Here is a 19,168-nt window from a genome sequence, read left to right as displayed (position 1 = left end):
ATGGTGCAATCATATGAGCCGTTTGCTGTAATTGTGGTCGTGTGTAAATAGTATGATATGCATGGTGGCTTATGAGCGACATAGACGAAGTCCGACTATTTGAATGGCAGTTATGAATGCAGTAACCATATAGAGAAGCACGCAGTAGAGCGCAAATAGTTGATATACAGTACTTTCTCCAGCTTCCTACTTCCCGCACTCGCTCGCTCGCTCGCTCGATCACTTGGCAGGACCTGGTCCTGCATAATAACTATTTGTCGTAGTCATCAAAACTGGCGGAACAACCTTCTCGATCGGTATATTCGCGCTATGTTTAACCCCACCTCCTACTCCCGCAGCAGCGGCGAGTGTCGGTTCGTAGATGTATGACATGCCACCTATCATCTGAGTTGGTCTTGGAGCCGATTCGTTACGCGATGACATTGTCAGGTCTTGGATGTATGATTCGACTTCGTCGAGATCTGGAGGTGGGGTGAGGATGGATTGGATCTCGGATGATATTGTCGTGTAGATTAGGTAGCATAGGAGAGCGATAGAGATGGGTTTGCTGACTGCGTGAGGGAGGAGCGAGGGGGGTGAGGAAAGAAAAGATCGACGTCAGTAAGGGTTGACCAGGTTTTAGAGGTAGTGATCTAGCTCCAAAAGTGGGACACGAGATCAAGAGCGCTCGATTCCAGTCACTCTCGTTTTGCAGCGAAAGGTTAAGAGGATTTGCTCAACTCACCAAAAGAGATGATCACAATCACCGACAAGAACTGGATCGATCGGATCCTCTTCTTCCACCTAATCATGAGCAAGTACAAGCCATCAACATCCTGTAGCAGGCTCGGAAACTCAGGAAAACAGGAAGACTCACAGCTCTTCTTGCGCTTCGCGCTTCATACTCGCTTCTACTCGTGCCATCAACACACTCTCGTCAGGCATTGGAGGATGAGGTAATTTAGGTCGATTGAAGTGGCCCTATGTCAAGTATGCGAAATCAGAGTCAGCCTGTGTTCCTCTTCGACATTTCCCCACAGCGAGATCAAGCAAGACATCGCAGCGATGGTAGACATAGTGTGTTCAGAAGAAGAAGAGGTTGGGGGCCGAGCCACTCACGACATGCGGAGCATTCCCACCTTCCCACCAGAGCTCATCTTTGATAGCAGCTTCCGGACGGGTCTTACCCAACGGGAATGGGAACAGACGAGGTGCAGCTTGGCGTGTCGTCAGAAACGCAGAAGGATGAGAACGTGTGTGGGCCTGTACGGATGTACCACTATCAGCATTTCATCTTTGGTATCACTTTGATATAGCCTGATTTCAGTGTTTCTTGGCTTGGGAGTGTTCAGGTCCACGCATACCCACCCATAGATCTTGTCGGGGTTTCTTACTAGCCATCAGTTTTGCGAATCGAGCTGAATTTGGATCGTCAGGTTTTGGTAATTTCGCCAATGCTTGGGTATAACCATAGTATATCACAGCGGTTCGAGAGGCGTAACATCTAGCAGAAGAGGGGTGGTCAGCATCTCAAACGTGCTACACTTCCAGTAGTGATTCAGTGTCGGCTGAGAATCAGCTGGTGAGTGACAAAACGGTGTGATACAGCGTTAACCAATGCAGAGCGATGAGAGTCACCCACGCGACAGCTATGATGGTGACTGTGCTGAATATTCGGTAGAAGGGTACCATCTCATACGGTATAGGACAGACCGACATCACTGCAAACGTCAAGGTCAGCTATTGAGTTGGACGTGTGTCGGAGCACAGGTCTCTCTCCACGTACTCAGACTGATCGCTGACATGATCGCGATACATTGCGCATAAGGTCCGAATTGCAATCTACAGTATACCAACATCAGAATCACTGCAGGGTGAGTGTTTTTCAACTCACGCTGGATGCGGTTGTGGTTTCTCCAATTCCTTCTTAAGCTTTTCGACTTGTGCCTCGTATATTTTGACACTTGATGATCCTCGTTTTTCAGCAGAGGCAAGATCTTCCTCTGCTTTTTTGAGTTGTTCAGCTATGCTCGGCATTATCGTCGTTCTGTCGTCGTTATCGAGCAGAGACGTCTTCCCCAGCAGTCAAATATGGATGAGGTTAAGAGAATCACAAACGGCTCGCAGCAGACGTCAGTAAAAGTCAAAAGCGAAAGCCCAATGTCAATCACCAAAGGAAGGGTCAGGGGTGTAGTATCTGAAAGGAAGTCTGTGATGAAATGCCATATTGATGTGATGATTTCACTACACTCTATCTCCGCAAAGGACTCATTCCCGAACCTTGACCACCCCAACCACCTTGTCCTCCCCACCCATCGCCGCCACCACCACCACCGTACCCTTGCGCCGCACCACCTCCATATCCATCCAGCTGCTGTCCACCATTCGGTCCCAAATCAGGCTCCACTAACGCAGCGTCTTCTTCACCTTCATCCTCATCTACACCTGTCTCCTTCTGGACCGCCAGGATCACCCCCGCTAAGCCTTCTACTAACAGATCCAATCCTTGTTCTACGACTGATCGTACCGGGATAGAATTGACTGATTCGGCGTTGAAGTAGAATGTAGAGGGGACAGCATTGAAGTCGAACGGTTGGGAAGGATCAGGAGGTTGCTCGAACATCGCATTAGCAGATAAGGGCCACTCGGCGTGTTCTAATCAGTGAAAGCGATATTCAGCTTTAATGTTTCTCTGTGTTGGATATAAAAAAACGCACCATCCGTCTCGAACCAATGCGTAGTATGTCTGAGTTTGTTGTAAGGGTCATATTCAAATGCAACAGTTGACAATGGCGACCATTTGGCGTGATGTTTAGCGATACCCTATAGGTTGCGCAAGTTGTTGGCGGTCAGCTTGCCCAGAACCAGTTCGTCGCGTATAGCTAATTGTCAACTCACCTTGTATGCCTTGCAAACAATCTCAATCTCCTGTCCCTTTCCCATCTTCGCGAGCAATATAGGTGGTACGCCTGGCTGACCCTTGCCGACCGGTTGTCCCAGCTCTGAATCTCTGTTGTTAATGATTTGTCGATCATCTTCTGAAAGGTCTGGTGGTGGTCCATAAGGGTTGGGCGGTGGTGGCTGTGACGAAAGAGTAAGCATAAGAGGTTTCCATAGCAGAAGACAGCGCGAAACATGCTCACCCCTCCTGGACTCGGGACAATCTCCAACATATCACTCGTGACTCGCATGAACTTCTCTCCCTCCGTTCCTCTGAATGCTACTTTCAACTTCAACGTAACCATACAATAATAACAACCCTCATCACAATCACAATCCTACTCAGGCCATTCTCGTGTCAGCTGAAGCATCAGTCAAAGTTCTAAAGCAGATTCTGATCTCACTCTTGTGTATCTTAATCCTTTTGCTACACCTCGACTGATAAGAGGTACCAAACCCATTCTATGCGCTAACATTTCATCCGGTATAGGTGTCGTGTTTTGAATGAACAACACCTGGTCAATAGCTAAATCCGGTGTATAACCATCAGTATCTCACACGCTGCGATGCGTATGCGAGGAGCTTACCGATAGTCGGTACATCTGCCATCATGACCCTTCTCAGACTATTTGCATAGGCCAGCTCTACACCGCTGAGATGGAACGTCGTTTCTTGATGATTGAGATTCCGAACTAACAATCTCGGTTGATTGGTAGATCCTAAAGGGACATCGATACCTCCCGGCACGGCAGGTGCGATGGCAGAAGTCGACGGTCCATTGAACGAGGAATAGCCGTTCATTTTGGTTTAGGTGAAGATAGGTGTACACGCGATGAGAATCAACTTGTAATTAAAGATTGAGATGAATGAGCAAAGAAGAGCCCATGAACGAAGACGACCACGAGCGATTGAGCCTGATAATTGGTAAAACAATAATAAAAGGTGAGTGTTTCAGGCACATGGTCATATCCGAGTTCAGAGGTCAGCGTCATTGCCACCACACCGCCGGGAACGAACCAACGAGTGATTGATCGTGTATCCCTACCGCTACGAACATTAGATTACCATAGTTGCATCTTATTCACCATTGACGGGACAGATCAATATCAGAGATGGGCGCTTCGACAACGTTGTCAGCGGACGACAAGGCGAAAGTGAAAAAGGCAGTACCGAGTTCGAGTTCTACCAACAAGATCGTCACAGCTACAGTTGCAAGAGTATATCAAGCCAAACAGGGTGCGAGAACGTGAGTGCACAGCTTGGTCCTCGAACCCAAGTCATAACCATCTATCACTTTCACCTTTGATGTTTGATACTGATGTGTTTTCGCTTTTGACGTGAAGATGGTCTTATGCTGGTGCGGAAGGAGCTTTAGTGTTCTGTGCGGACAAGGCGAAAGGCGGATTATGGTTCCGAATAGTTGATCTCTCGGTGAGCCAGCTGTTGGTCCTCTTCAGACTCGAAGGTAGCTGACTAATCATGCATCTGAGCGTAGTCCTTCCGAGGAGTAATCTGGGAGCATGAACTACCAAATGAGATAGAATATAATCAGGAGAAACCGTTCTTTCACACATGGCAAGGCGATGTGAGTGTGCTTGCTATGCGGCCATAAAACGGCAATGGGAGTAGTGTATGAAACTCGTCAAGACCGGCCAGCTGACTTGTTTGAGTCTCGTAGTCATCTCAAATAGCATTCGTCTTTGCTTCCGAGTCTGAAGCACACGATTTCTACAAAAAGGTTGCGAACAGACACAAATATGCTAGTGGGTGGTGAACAATAGTCTTGGTTGCCGTTTGGAGGTTTCGCTGACGATTGCACTTGTTTGTAGCCAAAGTCAAGGAAGACAAGAAGGAGAAAGTGAAGGCCACACCCACAAAGAAGAACAAGAAAGGCGGCAAGATTGACATCTCCATGATCTCTGGACCGGCATGTATTCCACCTCTGCATCAGATAACGAAACGCTCGGCTAATAATGGTGTCTGATCCCTCAGTCTGCCGGATCGTTCAAACATGTGGCACATATGGGCTTCGATTCCGAAAAGGGATTCTCGTCTTCTGGTGTGGATCCTAGTTGGCAGATATTGCTGGAACAACTAAGTTCGAAGGGTATTTCGGCCAAGGAGATTCAACAAAACGAGAAGTTCATCAAAGATTTCGTCAGCCAACAAGGGGGCATACAGAAAGTGAGTGATTTGACATATTTAATGATTTCTGGCGGAAATCATCAATCATCTCTTTCTAAGCTAATGGTCTATGACAGGCCACAGCACCAAAGAAGCCACCACCACCGCCTGCTCCGACATCGAGACGAAAGCCGGCACCCCCACCTCCTGCCTCACGTGCAGGAAGATCAGGATCTGTGGCTGCTCCCCCTCCTCCACCACCTCCTCCAGGTCGACCATCACAAGCGCCACCTTTCACAGCCCCTCCTCCACCCCCACCTCCCCCACCTATGCCATCTCGAGGTGGTGCTGCTCCACCTCCACCCCCTCCACCACCGCCGCCACCTCCATCATTCGGGGGTGCACCTCCACCACCCCCACCTCCACCTCCTCCTGGCAGGTCGGGAGCGCCTCCCCCGCCTCCTCCACCACCACCGGGACGAGGTGCACCTCCCGCTCCTCCATTGGCACCCCCTCTTCCTCCTGCAGGGGGCGGTGGACGTTCTGCTCTTCTCGCATCTATACAAGGGAAAGGTGTTCAAGCTCTCAAGAAGGTGGACCCATCAGAACAGAGGGTTTCCCCTTTGGCAGGTGGTTTGGCAGGTGCTACAGTTGGTGCAGGTGCTGCTGCTGCCGTTGTCGCTGCGACGGAAGACAGTGAGTCTAGCTTGTATACGCGAGTGATTGGCACCAGCTTATATTGACCTTCGCGTAGCACCCGATCTTGCATCAAGTTTGGCGGCGGCTTTGTCCAAACGAAAAGCGGATATTGGAAGTGATGATGAGGAAGACGAGAGTGACGACGAATGGGACTAAACGAGTCATGTCGGGAGGTAAGGAGCAAAGCGCCTTTGTATATGTATGCTATATTGTATCGCGGGGTGATGGCCTCAGAACGGATTTGGACTACTAATTTCTGCCTCGAATACTTACAATGCCACTAAAATTGGATATACGGTATGACGAGATCAGACTGGGAATGTCGACCCCTCTGTGTGATGGACAGTCGACCCTTCCCCCTCCATCGACTGACTGACAGCTCACTTTCGGAGATCGGAGAATTGGGAGGCAGCACAAAGGATGCCTGACGTCGGCATACCGTCGGCCAAGTACCCCTTTCCAGTCCTTTGTCACCCTCGACAAAGGAAGCCCCGTGTTCGGGCTCGGGTATCCTGTGTGTGCCATCCTTGTTGGCTGTGTATGTCTTAAGTAAAGCGATACTTTAGATCAAGTCAACTCAACCAAAAAGCACAACTGCCGCAACATTGACCAGCTCAATTACCCAAAACAAACCGATTCTTTCTCGACACATTTGAAGCTCACAGGAACTCGATTGTCCTAGCTAACAACCGAAATCGATGATGGAGGCGATACTCCCATCCGTCCCTTTGACTCTCAACGAGCTGATCGAATCATTTCATCGAACCATAACCACCTCTCTCGGCGACGCCATAACCACCTCTCTCAACGTCGCCGGTGCCGGTGCAGGTGCGGGTCCAAAAGCACTAAGTACAATAGTGATATACGAAGCGCTTCTTCCTTTCCCTGGAGCTGTCAACCAGATCAAAGAAGATATCAGCGTGACACTTTCTGGTCGATGTTGGTCAGGAACGACAGAGGTCGAATGTGATGCGAGGTTATTAGGCCGTATGACGAGGTGAGCTTGGGCGTTTCTCCGATCCTTCTCTCGTTCAAAGAGGCGGATGAATCGTCTACTGACTGTTGATTCTTGGTTGGAACGAATTGTAGCTCGATCATACCACTTCTATTGACTTATCCTATCTTTTGCGGACTATGTTTCTTCACTCTCATCTCGATGGTCATATACAATCATTACAATACTCCTCCTCCTCCCGACCCGCAATCAGAATTGGAACTAGACATGGACACATCACCTAACCCAGACCGCCTACCGGGACAGAGGTGGAAGACCGTTGATCTGGTATGGCGAAGTGTGACTTTGATGATGGCCTTACAGGCCAGCATGGCCATGCTCGTAGCTGTGAGTGGGGAGTTTCCACCTCGGTTCCTTTTGTGGCGAGGGGGCAACACATTTCCTCCTTCACCACTACATCGACCCACCGTCCATCACCTACGACCTGCCATCTACTGCCCAAACTTCTATATCCTATACTCGTACCGCACCGCTGTACTGTATACTGTATACTGTGTACTGACCGGACCGCTGACATACTGCCTTCCAACCACCCATACTTTACACGTACTGTAACCACATTCATACTGGCCTACAGGTCCTGACAAGCTGTTCCCTCATCCTCCTCCCACTATTCGACACAGACTCACCTACTTCTCCAGACCACATAATAGCCGTCAGACCCGGCTGGGGATTCATCATCACAATCATTTTGATGATAACATTCTGTTTCTTCTTGAATGATATGGATGTGCGTCGTTATCCTACCATTCCTCAGAGGGATGATATCGAAAGGTGAGTGCTCACTGGAGCGCTATGCTCCGCAAACGGTCAACTACAATGCGCTGACATGATCTTCGTTTTCGCAGTTTGGTCGAATGGAACAAAGTCACACAGTCAACGTCGTCGTCGTCATCAACACAGAGTGATCAATATTTTGACAAGGAGGAAGAACGGAAAGACGCAGGTCGCCCTTAAATTGCTGTCTAGTGCACAAAGTCGAGAATGTTGTAGCGTCACCATACTGTATGTGCATAAACAAGCTTGTACAAACACGACTACTCCGTCACCCTGCAATGCGAAGCATTGGCACCACATGTTGTCATTCATGAGAGCACTCCTCCCTTAAAGACAATCCACGGCGCATACTGTATCGCACCCATCTCAGCAGCACCTTCTAACTCGGGTCACTCGTACGATCAGATTATTGTCATCATCAATCATGGTAATAACTTATGAAAGGGGTCCACAAACCATATAAAAACAGGAAAAAGGAAATCTATAATTCAGTAATGTGTTGTGTAGACAAACGAGTCGTATAGTAGATTAGATTTCGGGTCATCATGACAACTAAAAACCTCTTCTTCAACTCTCAACTCCCATTTCAGATACAAGCGTCATCTTCGTCGTCATCCACAACCTTGTCTCTCTATATTTTCAGGCAGAATGATCATCGCCCGCTGCCCAGCATTGACTTGTCCCCTTCGAGCTCACTCGCGATATGCCATATTATTTTGTCTTGCGCACCCTGCTCTCCAAAGGTCTGCTTTGCCCCTCAGCCTCATACAACTTCCCCCTAATCGTACACGCCTCATGATTGGATGGTCTTCCCCCCATTCCTCACCGACTCCGCGCTTAGATCCTACCCATTCCCACCATCCCCTTGACGGCTGGTCCCAATCCCAAAACCTCTTTCAAGACTGAAGATCCCTCCTCTTTTCCTTTTCCCTTCCCCTTGCCATCTTCTTCACCGGCACCAGCTTCGTCGCTACCCGCTGTCCCTTGTTCCTGTCGTAATCTCTCCACTTCCGCACGGTGGAAGCTGTGTGCCATCTCCAGCTCTCCTTGAACCACCACACCTTCCAACCACGGATGTTTGACCAGCTCGGCCGCTGTCGCTCGGTTGTCGGGATAGTAATGGAGCATCGGCATAAGGAATGATGCGAGGAGATCGGCATCTTCTTGCTCCATCAGGTATTTCTCACGAAGCACAGAGGTCATGGGCCAGTATCGCAACCGAGTGATATGGCGCAGTTCACCTATAGCAGAGGGAATGTTATCAGCTTTCGATGCTGTACATTGGCCCATCCAAATTGACTCACCTCGTCGGTTGAACATCTCGTGACTGTATTTCCCTGACAACGCCAAAGATCGCGGCATCTCTCCCAGCAGCTCCATTATCTGCGCGACGTGATCGTCGTCCTTATCGTACTTGACCCCCGGTTGAGGGTCAAACAGATAGTCTCCCGTCAGGAGCTCAAAGAACTAAAAGGAGATATACTATTAGCACACCGCCAATGCAGACCCGCTTGCACATCCACTCACCAGACACGCAGCACTCCAGATATCCACACTCTGGTTCCACCTTGTCCCTAAGATAATCTCCGGACATCTATATTGTCTCGTCTGGATGTCGTTTGTGAAATGGTGATCGACCCAACAAGCATTACCCAGATCGGCAATCTTCACCGTTATCCTCTCCAAGCTGACCGGGTCGTATGGGAAAGGCGGAGGGAGGGTGTTGGGATCACCGGCGACGGGGGCCACTTGACCATCATCGGGGTTGTGGTGGGCTTCTTGGTCTTGAAGATTGTTCACATGAGACGTTGCAGGCGACGTAGTTGGGTTGGTGGTTGCGATAGACTCACCAAGTCCTGTTTGTGCTTTTGGAGCGGCAGAGTGGTTTGGTGGAGAGAGTGATTCGGTTGACATCACAGATGTTGAGATTCTAAGCTCGTCGGCGACTCCTCCTGAAGATTCGGGGGTTGTTGCAGGTGTGGAGATGATGGTCTGGCTAGGGGTTGGAGCGGTAGAAGCGGACGCTGAGCTGGGGCCGCCCACTGGGTTGAGACCAGGTGATGCTGGTGGGTGGTTCATCTGCTGCGATAACAATGATGGTCCTTTTGGCGCTGGGACTGGCGCTTTTGTCTTCTCCCATTTCAATCCGCTACCTTCTGCAAGCTTCACATTTCCCAGTCCATCTCCCAGAGCCTCTGCAGTTGTGGATCTCTTCACTTGTGACGATGCCACGCTGTTACTCTTCGGGAACGCGTCCACACCCGAGATCTTGCTCATGCCGAAACCGTACTTGTCGAGCATCGGACTACTCGAGTAACTCGAGCTAGGGCTGGGAAGTGGTTGAGAGCCAACAATGAACAATCCGTCTTTTCGAGGTGTTTGATTGCCTAATCGACCCTGCGAGGGAGGAACACCAACGAGTTTTGTTGGAACAGCAGCGGGACATGATGCTAATTCGGCTTGTACGACCGACTCGACATCTTCTATGCAGATGAGCACGTTTTCCGGTTTCAAGTCGGTATGAATGATTCGACATTCCGAATGAAGGTAGTCGAGACCGAGCAGCACCTGTTTCGCGATTTGCTTGACGATGTGCTGGGGAACTCCTCGGTGTTGATATCGTTTGATAAGACCAAGCAGGTTTTCACCCAAAACCTCGAACACCATGCAGACATGACTACCGTTAGGACCTGTATGTCTGAAGTTGTCGACGAGTCCAACGACGTGGTGTCGTCCAGCGTGTGATTCTGACGAGTTGACAACGCGTTGAAGCAGCTGAATCTCGTCTAGTGCAGTTTCGGTATAGTGCCCGTCTGATTTGACCACTTTCAGTGCGACATGCCGTTGTGTGCTACGAAAGACTTGAGTCAGCGTGGAGCGATCGAATGTGCAAAAACGGAGGGACTGAGCACCGTCTTTCCCACGCGGAGGATACGACTACTCACTTGTTATCTCTCGCCAACCACACCGTAGAGAAATGACCCCAACCCAATTTTCTGACAATGATATACCTCCCCTCGTTGAACTCATCCCCGATGTTGACGGGATGGTATCCACCCGGTCTATAATCCTCGAGGTCTTCTTCGTCCTCTGTGAGAACAGATGTTGTTTGCGAAGCCTGAGAAGCGGAAAGTGAATTTGCGGCCGATGCCGAGGTGGATGGTTGTGTGGGTGTCGGAACAGCGAGAGGGGGTGGAGTGGGACGCTGTGTACGGGCCAACATTGTGTCAGTGAAGCTTCTTGAGATGTCACGCGACTTGATGTTGTAAACAAAGCACAAGGGGGTCGAAGTTTGAACGAAGATCGCGCGTTGCTAAGGAGAAGGAGGGTGACCCCCTTTCCCCCGCCCCGACCCGACCCTTTTTCCCTTGCTAATGATGCCTGGCCAAGCATCTCTTAAGTGAACTCACCACGTCTGCGGTGGCGGATGACGAAGAACCCGAAGCCATCTTTACTACCCAGCTGGCTTGGGAGTGGGGGTGATGCTCGGACTGTGCGTATCAGATCACCGGAATGTCTTTCGGGTTTCTACGGTTATCGCCGAGTTGGGTGAGAGTGAGCAGAGTCAAAAGCAGAGGTTTGAGCGGTCGTGTGAATTGTTGACGTCGAGGTCGGACGACTCGTTCGCGGTGCGCGGTGTAGGTGGGGTGATGTTGATGCAGTCGTGTTGTATTTAAGACTTATGATAGGTTGTATGGATAATGGTATGATTGATTGATTGACTAATGAGTTGATGGAGAGTGGTTGTGTGGATGAGGGTGGTGGTGGTCGTGGTAGTGGTGGACGTAATAATGATGATGGTGGTTGGTTGTATGGAGAGATGAGATGTTACTGGAATGGGTAATGTTATGTCTCTCCCTCTCTCTCTGTTGGGCCCTTATGCGTTGGATTGATTGGCTGAGATGAGTTTATAGTGATAAAGGTGCGAGTGGGAGACCCTGAATACTACAAAATAATAAAAATATGTTAATCAAAATAATACGAATACTTTGCTTTGGTTGCGAGATACTCGTATGGTATGGTATGGTATGAACCACACTCGACCTCGTTGGTTCCTTGAGATCCACAGACACCGACACACACACACACTCACTCACTCACTCACACAGATATGTACAGATCTCGGTGATGATGCGAGATGTAGACAGATGTATGCTTGTGTATGTGCGCGCGTATATCTGGTGAAGGATAGGAGTGGGAAGGAACGGTGTTGAGTGCGCAGCCGGTAGGTAGGAGGTTGCTCTCTCTCTCTCTCTGATAAGAACAAGGGTTGCTGTAGCGGATTATTCGGGTTTGACGACTTTGTATAAGGGTTCTTTCAGGTTCAAGAAAGTGCGGTAAAGGGTTTGGGAAGTCAGGGAAACAGAGCCCGTTTCGACTTTTCAGGGAAAGAAAAGTGGTGAGAGATTTGATTCCAAGTATGTATGCTAACTGACAAATCCCGACTAGTAAGTCCTAGTCACACCTACAGCCTACTGGCGCCTACACTACAACCACGTACAGTGACACCATCCTTACATTTGCCGTCTGTAACCCGACCACGGTGAACCTCTCTCTGCTCACTCTTTCTTTCCCTGCCTCAGCAGTACGAGTACCTTTTGCCGAACAATAGAAACAGATTCGCTCAAACTGAAAATGACAGAGGTGTCCGTTTCACCTTCGCATCATCATCATCATCATCATCATCATCATCGTCAATAACATGCTTGTATGGCTGTCATGGGTGATGTGCCGATCAAACACCGCTTTGACCTTTCCAGTGAATCCTGAACAACCCACCCTGGTTGCGGGCCGGGGACGACGGACAATTCCCGGATCGCTCTTCATCTTGTTTTTGCCGCATTCTTTCTCCGTGCACTTTCCAGATATCTAACCTGACTACTAGTGAGTAGTATACAACCGTACCTACTGGGCAATCTCAGGGCACACAGCAAAAGTCTTGTTCCTAATTCTGGCCCCGAAACATAACATATACTTTGCGAAGAAGAATTGAAGAAGAACATGTGCGAGAGCATGGCATGATGGGCAGGGATGGGGATAGTAATAAAGGGAAAAGTGGACGCCTTTTCGCGTGGTGGCGTATTGAGGAACATGATTTCCAGCTTGAAGATCGAAAGAACAAACAGTATAATGTAATACCGCACCGTCCGTCGGTATAACAGGTCCCGAGCCAGACCAGTCCAATGAACGAATGCATATTGTCAGCAACACACTGTTTGAGTGAACTATATGCGTGGCACTATTGCTAGTCGGGAAGATCTTCGGTTCTCGATAACCCCCCATACCTTCTGAGAAAGGGGGATCTACAAGTCACACATTACGAAGGCACACCGTTTCGCACATACGACGGTATTGCCGCTTCGTTCCTGTCAATCTTCATTTCATCAGTCCGGGGCTCTGCTAAACCATAGCGGCTATCGAATATACTGCCTGCACAACAGAACGTGATGATGCCGTTAGATCTCTTCAGATCTACCATCTGACATCATTGCGTAAGCCGCCACTGCTGATGAGGACGACGTCGACGTCGACGTCAATCGACGGCAATTATTGTCAACGTTCACATATTCTTGTGCTGATTTGGGTCACAATTTGCAACCAGATATGGACTGAACAACTGAACCACGGAACGGGGAGCGGGGAGCGTAGCTTCCGATGCATATCTCGGGGTCTCCTTTCATTACGATGAGGTGAGCGGGTAAATGTGTCTCGGAGACAGATTGCGAGTTGACAACGTGTTTGACATCAAACGAATTTCTCTAATTCAAGCTCCTTTGTATAAACCTCCCCTTACTGAATAGATAAAGGAAGTTGGCTCGCACTCGGGGGTTGGTTATGATGATAGCACCTGACGAACAGGAAGTTCAAGTCACATCGTACATCGCTGCTTTCAACTGAAGTGAACCTGATTAATGACACCAAACGTCCTCACAGATTAACATTCTGACTGATACTGAACTATCTAACGAAAGTATGGAAGGTCGCGATTCCTCCAAACGTCAAGACGAGCTACCACCATATCTGGAGATCGAGAAACTGCCACCTTCACCTTTCAGCGTAATATGGAATCGTACACCACCAGGCGATCAAGCACTGTGGTGGATTTACATCTGGTTTCTGGTCCCATTCCTGATCATCTTCGCTTTAGCTGTCTCACCATGGTTCCTCTTTTGCAAGACTACTCGTCCTCGTCTCGGCGAAAGACAACGACGTGATCCGAAAGATCCTGATTCGGTGTACGAGTGGTATGGTCCCACAAAAGATTACCCACCAGGTCTGGCTTTCGTCCCGCTGAGAAGAGGACCGGGTATTCATAGGAGGTTGTGGGAGATGTATGGGTATTTTAGAGAGACGTGGCATATGGTTGCGAAGCAAGGGCTGCAAGTGGGAGGTGTGTTGTGTGGATTGACAATAGCCATCATGCAAGCTTGGATGATGGCGGCGGATTTCAAGTCGGATGCGGTGAGTCATCTGGGGTCTCATAGCTATTTGCCAACTCCAATGTCTATCCGGTTTTCCTTTCTTTCCACTCGGATGACCCTTGAGAGCCATCTATGAAAAAAATTTACCAAGCTGAGCGTTGCTGATAATCTTACAGGTGAAGAAGTACCAGACATCCACAGACGATGATAGTTCGACAAACTCGCTTCGTTCAGATTCCAAATGCGCCTACGCAGTGGGCACCGGAATCGCCAACTGGGGCGATGGCAGGGAGATGCTTGGTGAGTCGCTACGTATGCAAAATAGATTTCATCACTGTAGATGATCAACGATGTGTACATTGTAGCAGAACGACGCTGATATGTCATGATGACTACAGCTTGGTACGCATGTTACCACGGATCACTGAGTGAGTTTGCTTGCTCCAAATTTCCATGTGCGCACCGACGGTGCCTCCCCTTTGTTGAAAGACTGGTGATACCCTACAGTCCTGCTATGTGTCGCACTCATGGTAGACGAGACGCTCAATATACGATTCGGATGTTTCGCTCCTCAGTGGCATCGTGGTGGGATAGGATACACCATCATGTTGTGAGTTCGGCGGTGTGTGCGCAGAAAACGTACGACGCTGACTTGCTTGGGGTATCTCAAGTCTTGCTGCTGCTACCCAGGCTACAAGTCCGAACTGGGGATGGAAAGCGTGAGTGTGACGTGGGACTGAAAGGTGTGCCAGGCGCCTTGGCAGCCCAGCAACTACAGTTTCATGCGACCGTATGACTGAAACTCAGATACTAACGACTCCCGTCTTAGCACCGTGCAAGCACGATACGTTCTCCTCGTTCTCATCTTCTTCTTCGGTCTATACAATGTCTTACGTACATTCCTCGTCTCGCTCGGTCTTTCTACCGACGGTATAAAACATACAGATTATCGTGTCGGTCGTAAACCCTTACGATTCTGGACAGAATCCGAATGGTCCGATCCGTACTATCGTCAAAACTTCCTCCCTCCGAAATATAGGAGGTATTGGTGGACAGAGAGGGTACAAGCGAAATGGGGTGATTGGAATTTCCCCTTGGAGAGGAGGACCAGGGACGATATAGAGGAACAGATGAGAGAGTTGGAGGAGGTGGATCCGGATTGGGATGATGGTAGGATACAGAAAGTTTATCAGAGAGATAGGGAGGATAATAGGAGACAAAAGGGGAGAGTTGGAAGAACGTGAGTTGGGCGTCGGCCACAGCACAGTGGAAGGGCATGCTGATCAGCGATGTTTTCATTTACTACACCGCATACCTTGTTATCCTTCTTGAACACTTCGTGCCTATCGTCAAATGTGTTTTCGTCGAATGACCACAGAGTGATACACGGAGGACCTCGCAAGCTCCCACCAAACATGATGCACGATCTAAAAGAACGAGAACGGATCCATGTCCCACCTATCAACCCTAAAAAACCACCAACATTGGAAGAAGAAGAAGAGATGATCAAGATGCTGAACGAGGACAAGGGTTATTTCGGAATAGCGAATTGGAAACCTGTTACTAAAAGCTTCGCTTGGTGGTGGTTTGACATCAGAAGAGTCTATGTGATTGTTTGCGGGACGTTGTTGTTCATTTTAAGAATCTGGTTGTGTGTCGTGTGAGTGCGAGTTTGAGTTGAGCAACTACCGTCTTCATATTTGGCGGACGGAAGGCTGATGGTCAACATATTGGACAGAGATTTGGGAAGCTCAAATATACCTTCGTATCGAGAACAATATGATACCACCCATCAGGCGTACAAAATGAACCACGGTCCTGATCCCACCCAGTGTCAGTACTATCAAGGAAGCAGTGTCGCTCTTTTCCCTGAATCGGGCGAGAGCACGTATTACGGAGGTGAGTGGGTTGAGTAACGGGTCGATTCTAGCGACATCATGCTGAGGGTTGACCTCTGGATATAGTAACGAACAAGTAAGTTGGATACCTCACAGATAGCGAGCATATAGGCTTTCTTGTCTTTTTCTTGATGCTGCTACTCGGATTTGAATGCTGATGTTGACGTGCGCTTTGCAGTATGGCCTGGCTAGGAATCTGGAATACTTTTCTTCTAGGCATGTGCGTGGCCGTAGTCTGCGTCGCCACATCCAACAACATGTGAGTGACTTGAACCACCACTCCATTCCAGTCAATCGCTCGACGGAAACCCTTCTGCAGATTGACGAGGGTCATCCAACGTTGCTAACGAAGCTACGATGTTGCGACTCAATCCAGGTGGTGGGGTATGCACTGGCCTTTCCCGCCCATAACACTAATAGGTCCGAGGATGTCATCGATCAGTCTAGGCTGGACAACGGGATTGTGAGTGGCACCGAGAAATTCGGTGGTGCAAACACACAAAGCGCTTCATACTAAGTCGGTCGTATTTGTGGTTTTCAGCGTTGGCTTCGCGACGCTCCAACAAGGGTTGTTCTTTGGTGACGAGTAAGTAACACGCAATTGCTTCCTTCCTGTCTCGAAAGTGATTTGAGATCGTTTCCGCACATAGCACTCGTACGAATTTTGCAAGATATGTATGCTACGCCTCTGTTGGAGCGTTGATCATCTTCCTCTTCCCCGTGAGTACGGCATATCCCCATCACAGTGAAACTTTTGATCCTCTTGGTTGGGTTTGGCGGTACCACAGTGCTGATGCACTTGTGCTACATCGTATCGCGCAGAACGAGGAATTCCGCGTCAACTATACTCGCGATCCATTCTGGCCATGGTTGTCACGCGTAGCATTCCGGTTCATGGATAGGAAAAAGTGGCATTACCATTATGGCGATGTGGTCAGTGACGAGGGATAAAACACAACGCAGCGCATCAAACCCGTTGTATGTCTGCCACGTGCTGGTCTTGTCCCATTTGTGTAGTGCGATGCGATGCGATGCGTAACAAGTCGTGACATGGACATGCTATACGTACTGCTTACAAAAGTGCTATCATAATCAATGCGCTTTTGGCGCTGGGTTCACCTTGTTCTCCACTCCCAACATCCCGCAGAACGCCTCTGTCTGAGGATTCGTATACCAAGCAGCTGGATCTATTTATCAGCTACTGTTGACGTACGGAACACACTACACAGCACTCACACGCTGAACCACCTGGTTGACCTTCTGCCGGTGCAGTGGGCCAAAACCTCTGCACTCGTTTGATCTCAATCTCTCCCTTCTCCCAAACCAAATCTACAACCCCATCATCCCTCTCCTCCTCTGACGGTACCAGCAAGCCATCTCGTTCTATTCTGTCCTTCTCATCTTGTATCAGCTGTTGAATTGCTTCTCGTGGAGGAAGGGGTGTTTGTGAGTGTTTTGTAGAGAGGTAGGGATGCATTGCGCGGGAGATGGCGAGCCATTCGGGGTCAAATGTAAGTCGAGGGGATTGACCTTCCGGTGATGGGTTTGGTGCAGAGACTTCGAAGAACTGGTACAATGACACCCTATCAGCATGGGACGATCGCGTTTCTTGGTCTTCTCACTACCCACCTGAATGAAATCTTTGCCTGGCATACACTTGTCCAGTGCCAAGAATTTTGTTATTCTGGCTTCGTCCTTTGTGGCGTGGTGATCTTCTTCCACCTGCTTCACCGCCTCTTGGGCTTTTTCGACCGGAGCACCGATGACTCCTTCCGCCGCATCCCCCTCCCCACCCTTCCTAGCCTGCTCCACCACATCCACACTCTCGTTTGTGATTTCCGGTCCCTTTTCTGTTGCCTTCTCTGCCGTTGTCGCTTCAAGATTCGTCGTAGCCAGACCGTCCACTAATGGGGGATCATCAAAGTCCTCGTCATCAATCATTATCTCTTCGGGATTCGCTTCCTTTCCCTGTCTCTCCACAGGATCGTCAAACTCATCGTCTTCCAGCACAATCTCGTCGGGATTCCCGGTCGACGCGTGATTGTGATGTTGATGGGGTTGATCGAAATCCTCATCCTCTGAATCTATCGTGATCTCATCGGGATTTATATGTCCTCCCCCTCCTCCATTCGTACTAGGTATAGACGATGTAGGGACGGACGATTCACCTAGTTTCGATATTGAGTGACCGTTGGACGTATCGTCCCCGTTATGTTGGTAGACCGCTGCGAACTTGACGTGAAGATGCGCTGCGAACCAGTATGACGGTTGGAGATGATGGAGAAGTGTGAGTAGAGGCGGTGATCCAAGTGTATTAGAGTTGACCTGTACCAATCAACAGTACTCATCAGCTTCGGCCCTTTGTCTATAAGATCTAGCGTGCCAACTACGGTACCCACCTCATCACGGAAGAAGGGTTTTCGGCGTAGTAGTGCTCCTGTATCTCCATGTTTGGCTATTGATATTGGCCAGTCGTGTGACAGGAAGATGGTATCACTCGAAGGTGAAAGCTGTTTTTGTAGTTCGTCAGCTGATATTTCTCCGTCACCCTGGACGGATGGCAACAAACAGCTTACCTGCATGAGTTTGGCTACATCGTATTGTCGTATATGGTAGACACTCCGTAATGTTGAAGTGTTGAATGGCACTGTCTCGAAGTGCCCTATATCCCCGCATCTTAGTCAGAACTGCCACCCAATTGGCAAACCTTCGCTCACTCACCTTTGGTATAATCATGATCCTTATATATCCCGCTCGCCCCTGCTATTCTCAATCCATCGACACAAACGCTTCCCGCCGCACCTAGATAATAAATATTGGGTGCTAACCATCCTCCATGATACAGCTCCCACATATAATTGCTCGCTTCATGATTACCCCCTATCACAATGGTCAATACAGCAGCCGTCTTCTCTCCGCTATAATATTGATGGAACGTTCCTAGGTTGTGGTATTTCGGAGGAACAGCGAGGGATGCGAAATCGTATGAAGAGCGAAGGGCTTGGAAATCACCGCATAGGAGAAGGAGATCTACAGGAGAGGATTTGAGAGAGGTGTATTGCTCGACGGTAGAGTAGATGGCCGAGAGACTGCCGTGGGAGCAACCTTGAACTGCGATCTAAGATGGGGGAGGGTCAGCACTCTGATATTGGCTGGGATAGAAAGGCCACTCACCCTCATTTCTGACCGCTACTTGCTTGAAGTAGATGAAGTCTGTCTGTTAGCTGTATGCAGGACACGGTAAATAGTGAGTGACAATTGACGCTGCCCTCGACATTATTTATGGTCGCGTAACGTTGATCGAGCTCAGAGTA

At 49.2% G+C, this 19,168-nt stretch overlaps 7 protein-coding genes across 7 annotated transcripts; 3 read left to right on the top strand and 4 right to left on the bottom strand.

Annotated features, from left to right (window-relative positions):
* Positions 1 to 219: 219 nt before the first annotated feature.
* Positions 220 to 2,016, bottom strand: CI109_103371 (uncharacterized protein; the record flags this gene model as incomplete). The annotated part of the gene is made up of 8 exons (XM_032005599.1): positions 220 to 551; positions 725 to 783; positions 857 to 960; positions 1,099 to 1,242; positions 1,348 to 1,483; positions 1,622 to 1,700; positions 1,766 to 1,821; positions 1,874 to 2,016. The coding sequence occupies 8 exons, from the start codon at positions 2,014 to 2,016 to the stop codon at positions 220 to 222; spliced, it is 1,053 nt and encodes a 350-aa protein (XP_031860088.1).
* A 214-nt stretch (positions 2,017 to 2,230) lies between these two features.
* On the bottom strand, positions 2,231 to 3,720 carry CI109_103370 (uncharacterized protein; the record flags this gene model as incomplete). Its single annotated transcript, XM_032005598.1, has 6 exons — positions 2,231 to 2,634; positions 2,697 to 2,802; positions 2,878 to 3,060; positions 3,123 to 3,257; positions 3,324 to 3,445; positions 3,507 to 3,720. 6 exons carry the CDS (start codon positions 3,718 to 3,720, stop codon positions 2,231 to 2,233), a joined length of 1,164 nt encoding a protein of 387 aa, XP_031860087.1.
* Positions 3,721 to 4,031: 311 nt separating this feature from the next.
* Positions 4,032 to 5,898, top strand: CI109_103369 (uncharacterized protein; the record flags this gene model as incomplete). The annotated part of the gene is made up of 8 exons (XM_065967287.1): positions 4,032 to 4,165; positions 4,263 to 4,350; positions 4,415 to 4,504; positions 4,598 to 4,682; positions 4,749 to 4,846; positions 4,912 to 5,103; positions 5,181 to 5,739; positions 5,798 to 5,898. The coding sequence occupies 8 exons, from the start codon at positions 4,032 to 4,034 to the stop codon at positions 5,896 to 5,898; spliced, it is 1,347 nt and encodes a 448-aa protein (XP_065823359.1).
* A 542-nt stretch (positions 5,899 to 6,440) lies between these two features.
* On the top strand, positions 6,441 to 7,714 carry CI109_103368 (uncharacterized protein; the record flags this gene model as incomplete). Its single annotated transcript, XM_032005596.2, has 4 exons — positions 6,441 to 6,739; positions 6,832 to 7,084; positions 7,335 to 7,531; positions 7,606 to 7,714. The coding sequence occupies 4 exons, from the start codon at positions 6,441 to 6,443 to the stop codon at positions 7,712 to 7,714; spliced, it is 858 nt and encodes a 285-aa protein (XP_031860085.2).
* A 657-nt stretch (positions 7,715 to 8,371) lies between these two features.
* Positions 8,372 to 10,983, bottom strand: CI109_103367 (uncharacterized protein; the record flags this gene model as incomplete). The annotated part of the gene is made up of 5 exons (XM_032005595.1): positions 8,372 to 8,775; positions 8,839 to 9,001; positions 9,062 to 10,385; positions 10,480 to 10,739; positions 10,945 to 10,983. 5 exons carry the CDS (start codon positions 10,981 to 10,983, stop codon positions 8,372 to 8,374), a joined length of 2,190 nt encoding a protein of 729 aa, XP_031860084.1.
* Positions 10,984 to 13,507: 2,524 nt separating this feature from the next.
* On the top strand, positions 13,508 to 16,805 carry CI109_103366 (uncharacterized protein; the record flags this gene model as incomplete). Its single annotated transcript, XM_065967286.1, has 13 exons — positions 13,508 to 13,996; positions 14,133 to 14,256; positions 14,355 to 14,384; positions 14,464 to 14,566; positions 14,628 to 14,675; positions 14,786 to 15,196; positions 15,335 to 15,616; positions 15,695 to 15,855; positions 16,047 to 16,113; positions 16,231 to 16,317; positions 16,396 to 16,440; positions 16,505 to 16,574; positions 16,677 to 16,805. The coding sequence occupies 13 exons, from the start codon at positions 13,508 to 13,510 to the stop codon at positions 16,803 to 16,805; spliced, it is 2,046 nt and encodes a 681-aa protein (XP_065823358.1).
* A 141-nt stretch (positions 16,806 to 16,946) lies between these two features.
* CI109_103365 (uncharacterized protein) lies at positions 16,947 to 19,034 on the bottom strand (the record flags this gene model as incomplete). Its single annotated transcript, XM_032005593.1, has 7 exons — positions 16,947 to 17,035; positions 17,091 to 17,421; positions 17,484 to 18,179; positions 18,254 to 18,364; positions 18,431 to 18,516; positions 18,576 to 18,972; positions 19,029 to 19,034. The coding sequence occupies 7 exons, from the start codon at positions 19,032 to 19,034 to the stop codon at positions 16,947 to 16,949; spliced, it is 1,716 nt and encodes a 571-aa protein (XP_031860082.1).
* Positions 19,035 to 19,168: the final 134 nt, after the last annotated feature.

Source organism: Kwoniella shandongensis, chromosome 6 (assembly GCF_008629635.2).
Source record: "Kwoniella shandongensis chromosome 6, complete sequence".
Lineage (NCBI taxonomy): Eukaryota > Fungi > Basidiomycota > Tremellomycetes > Tremellales > Cryptococcaceae > Kwoniella > Kwoniella shandongensis.
Note: the sequence above shows the minus strand (reverse complement) of the source record. Positions and strands in the feature narration are given on the sequence as shown.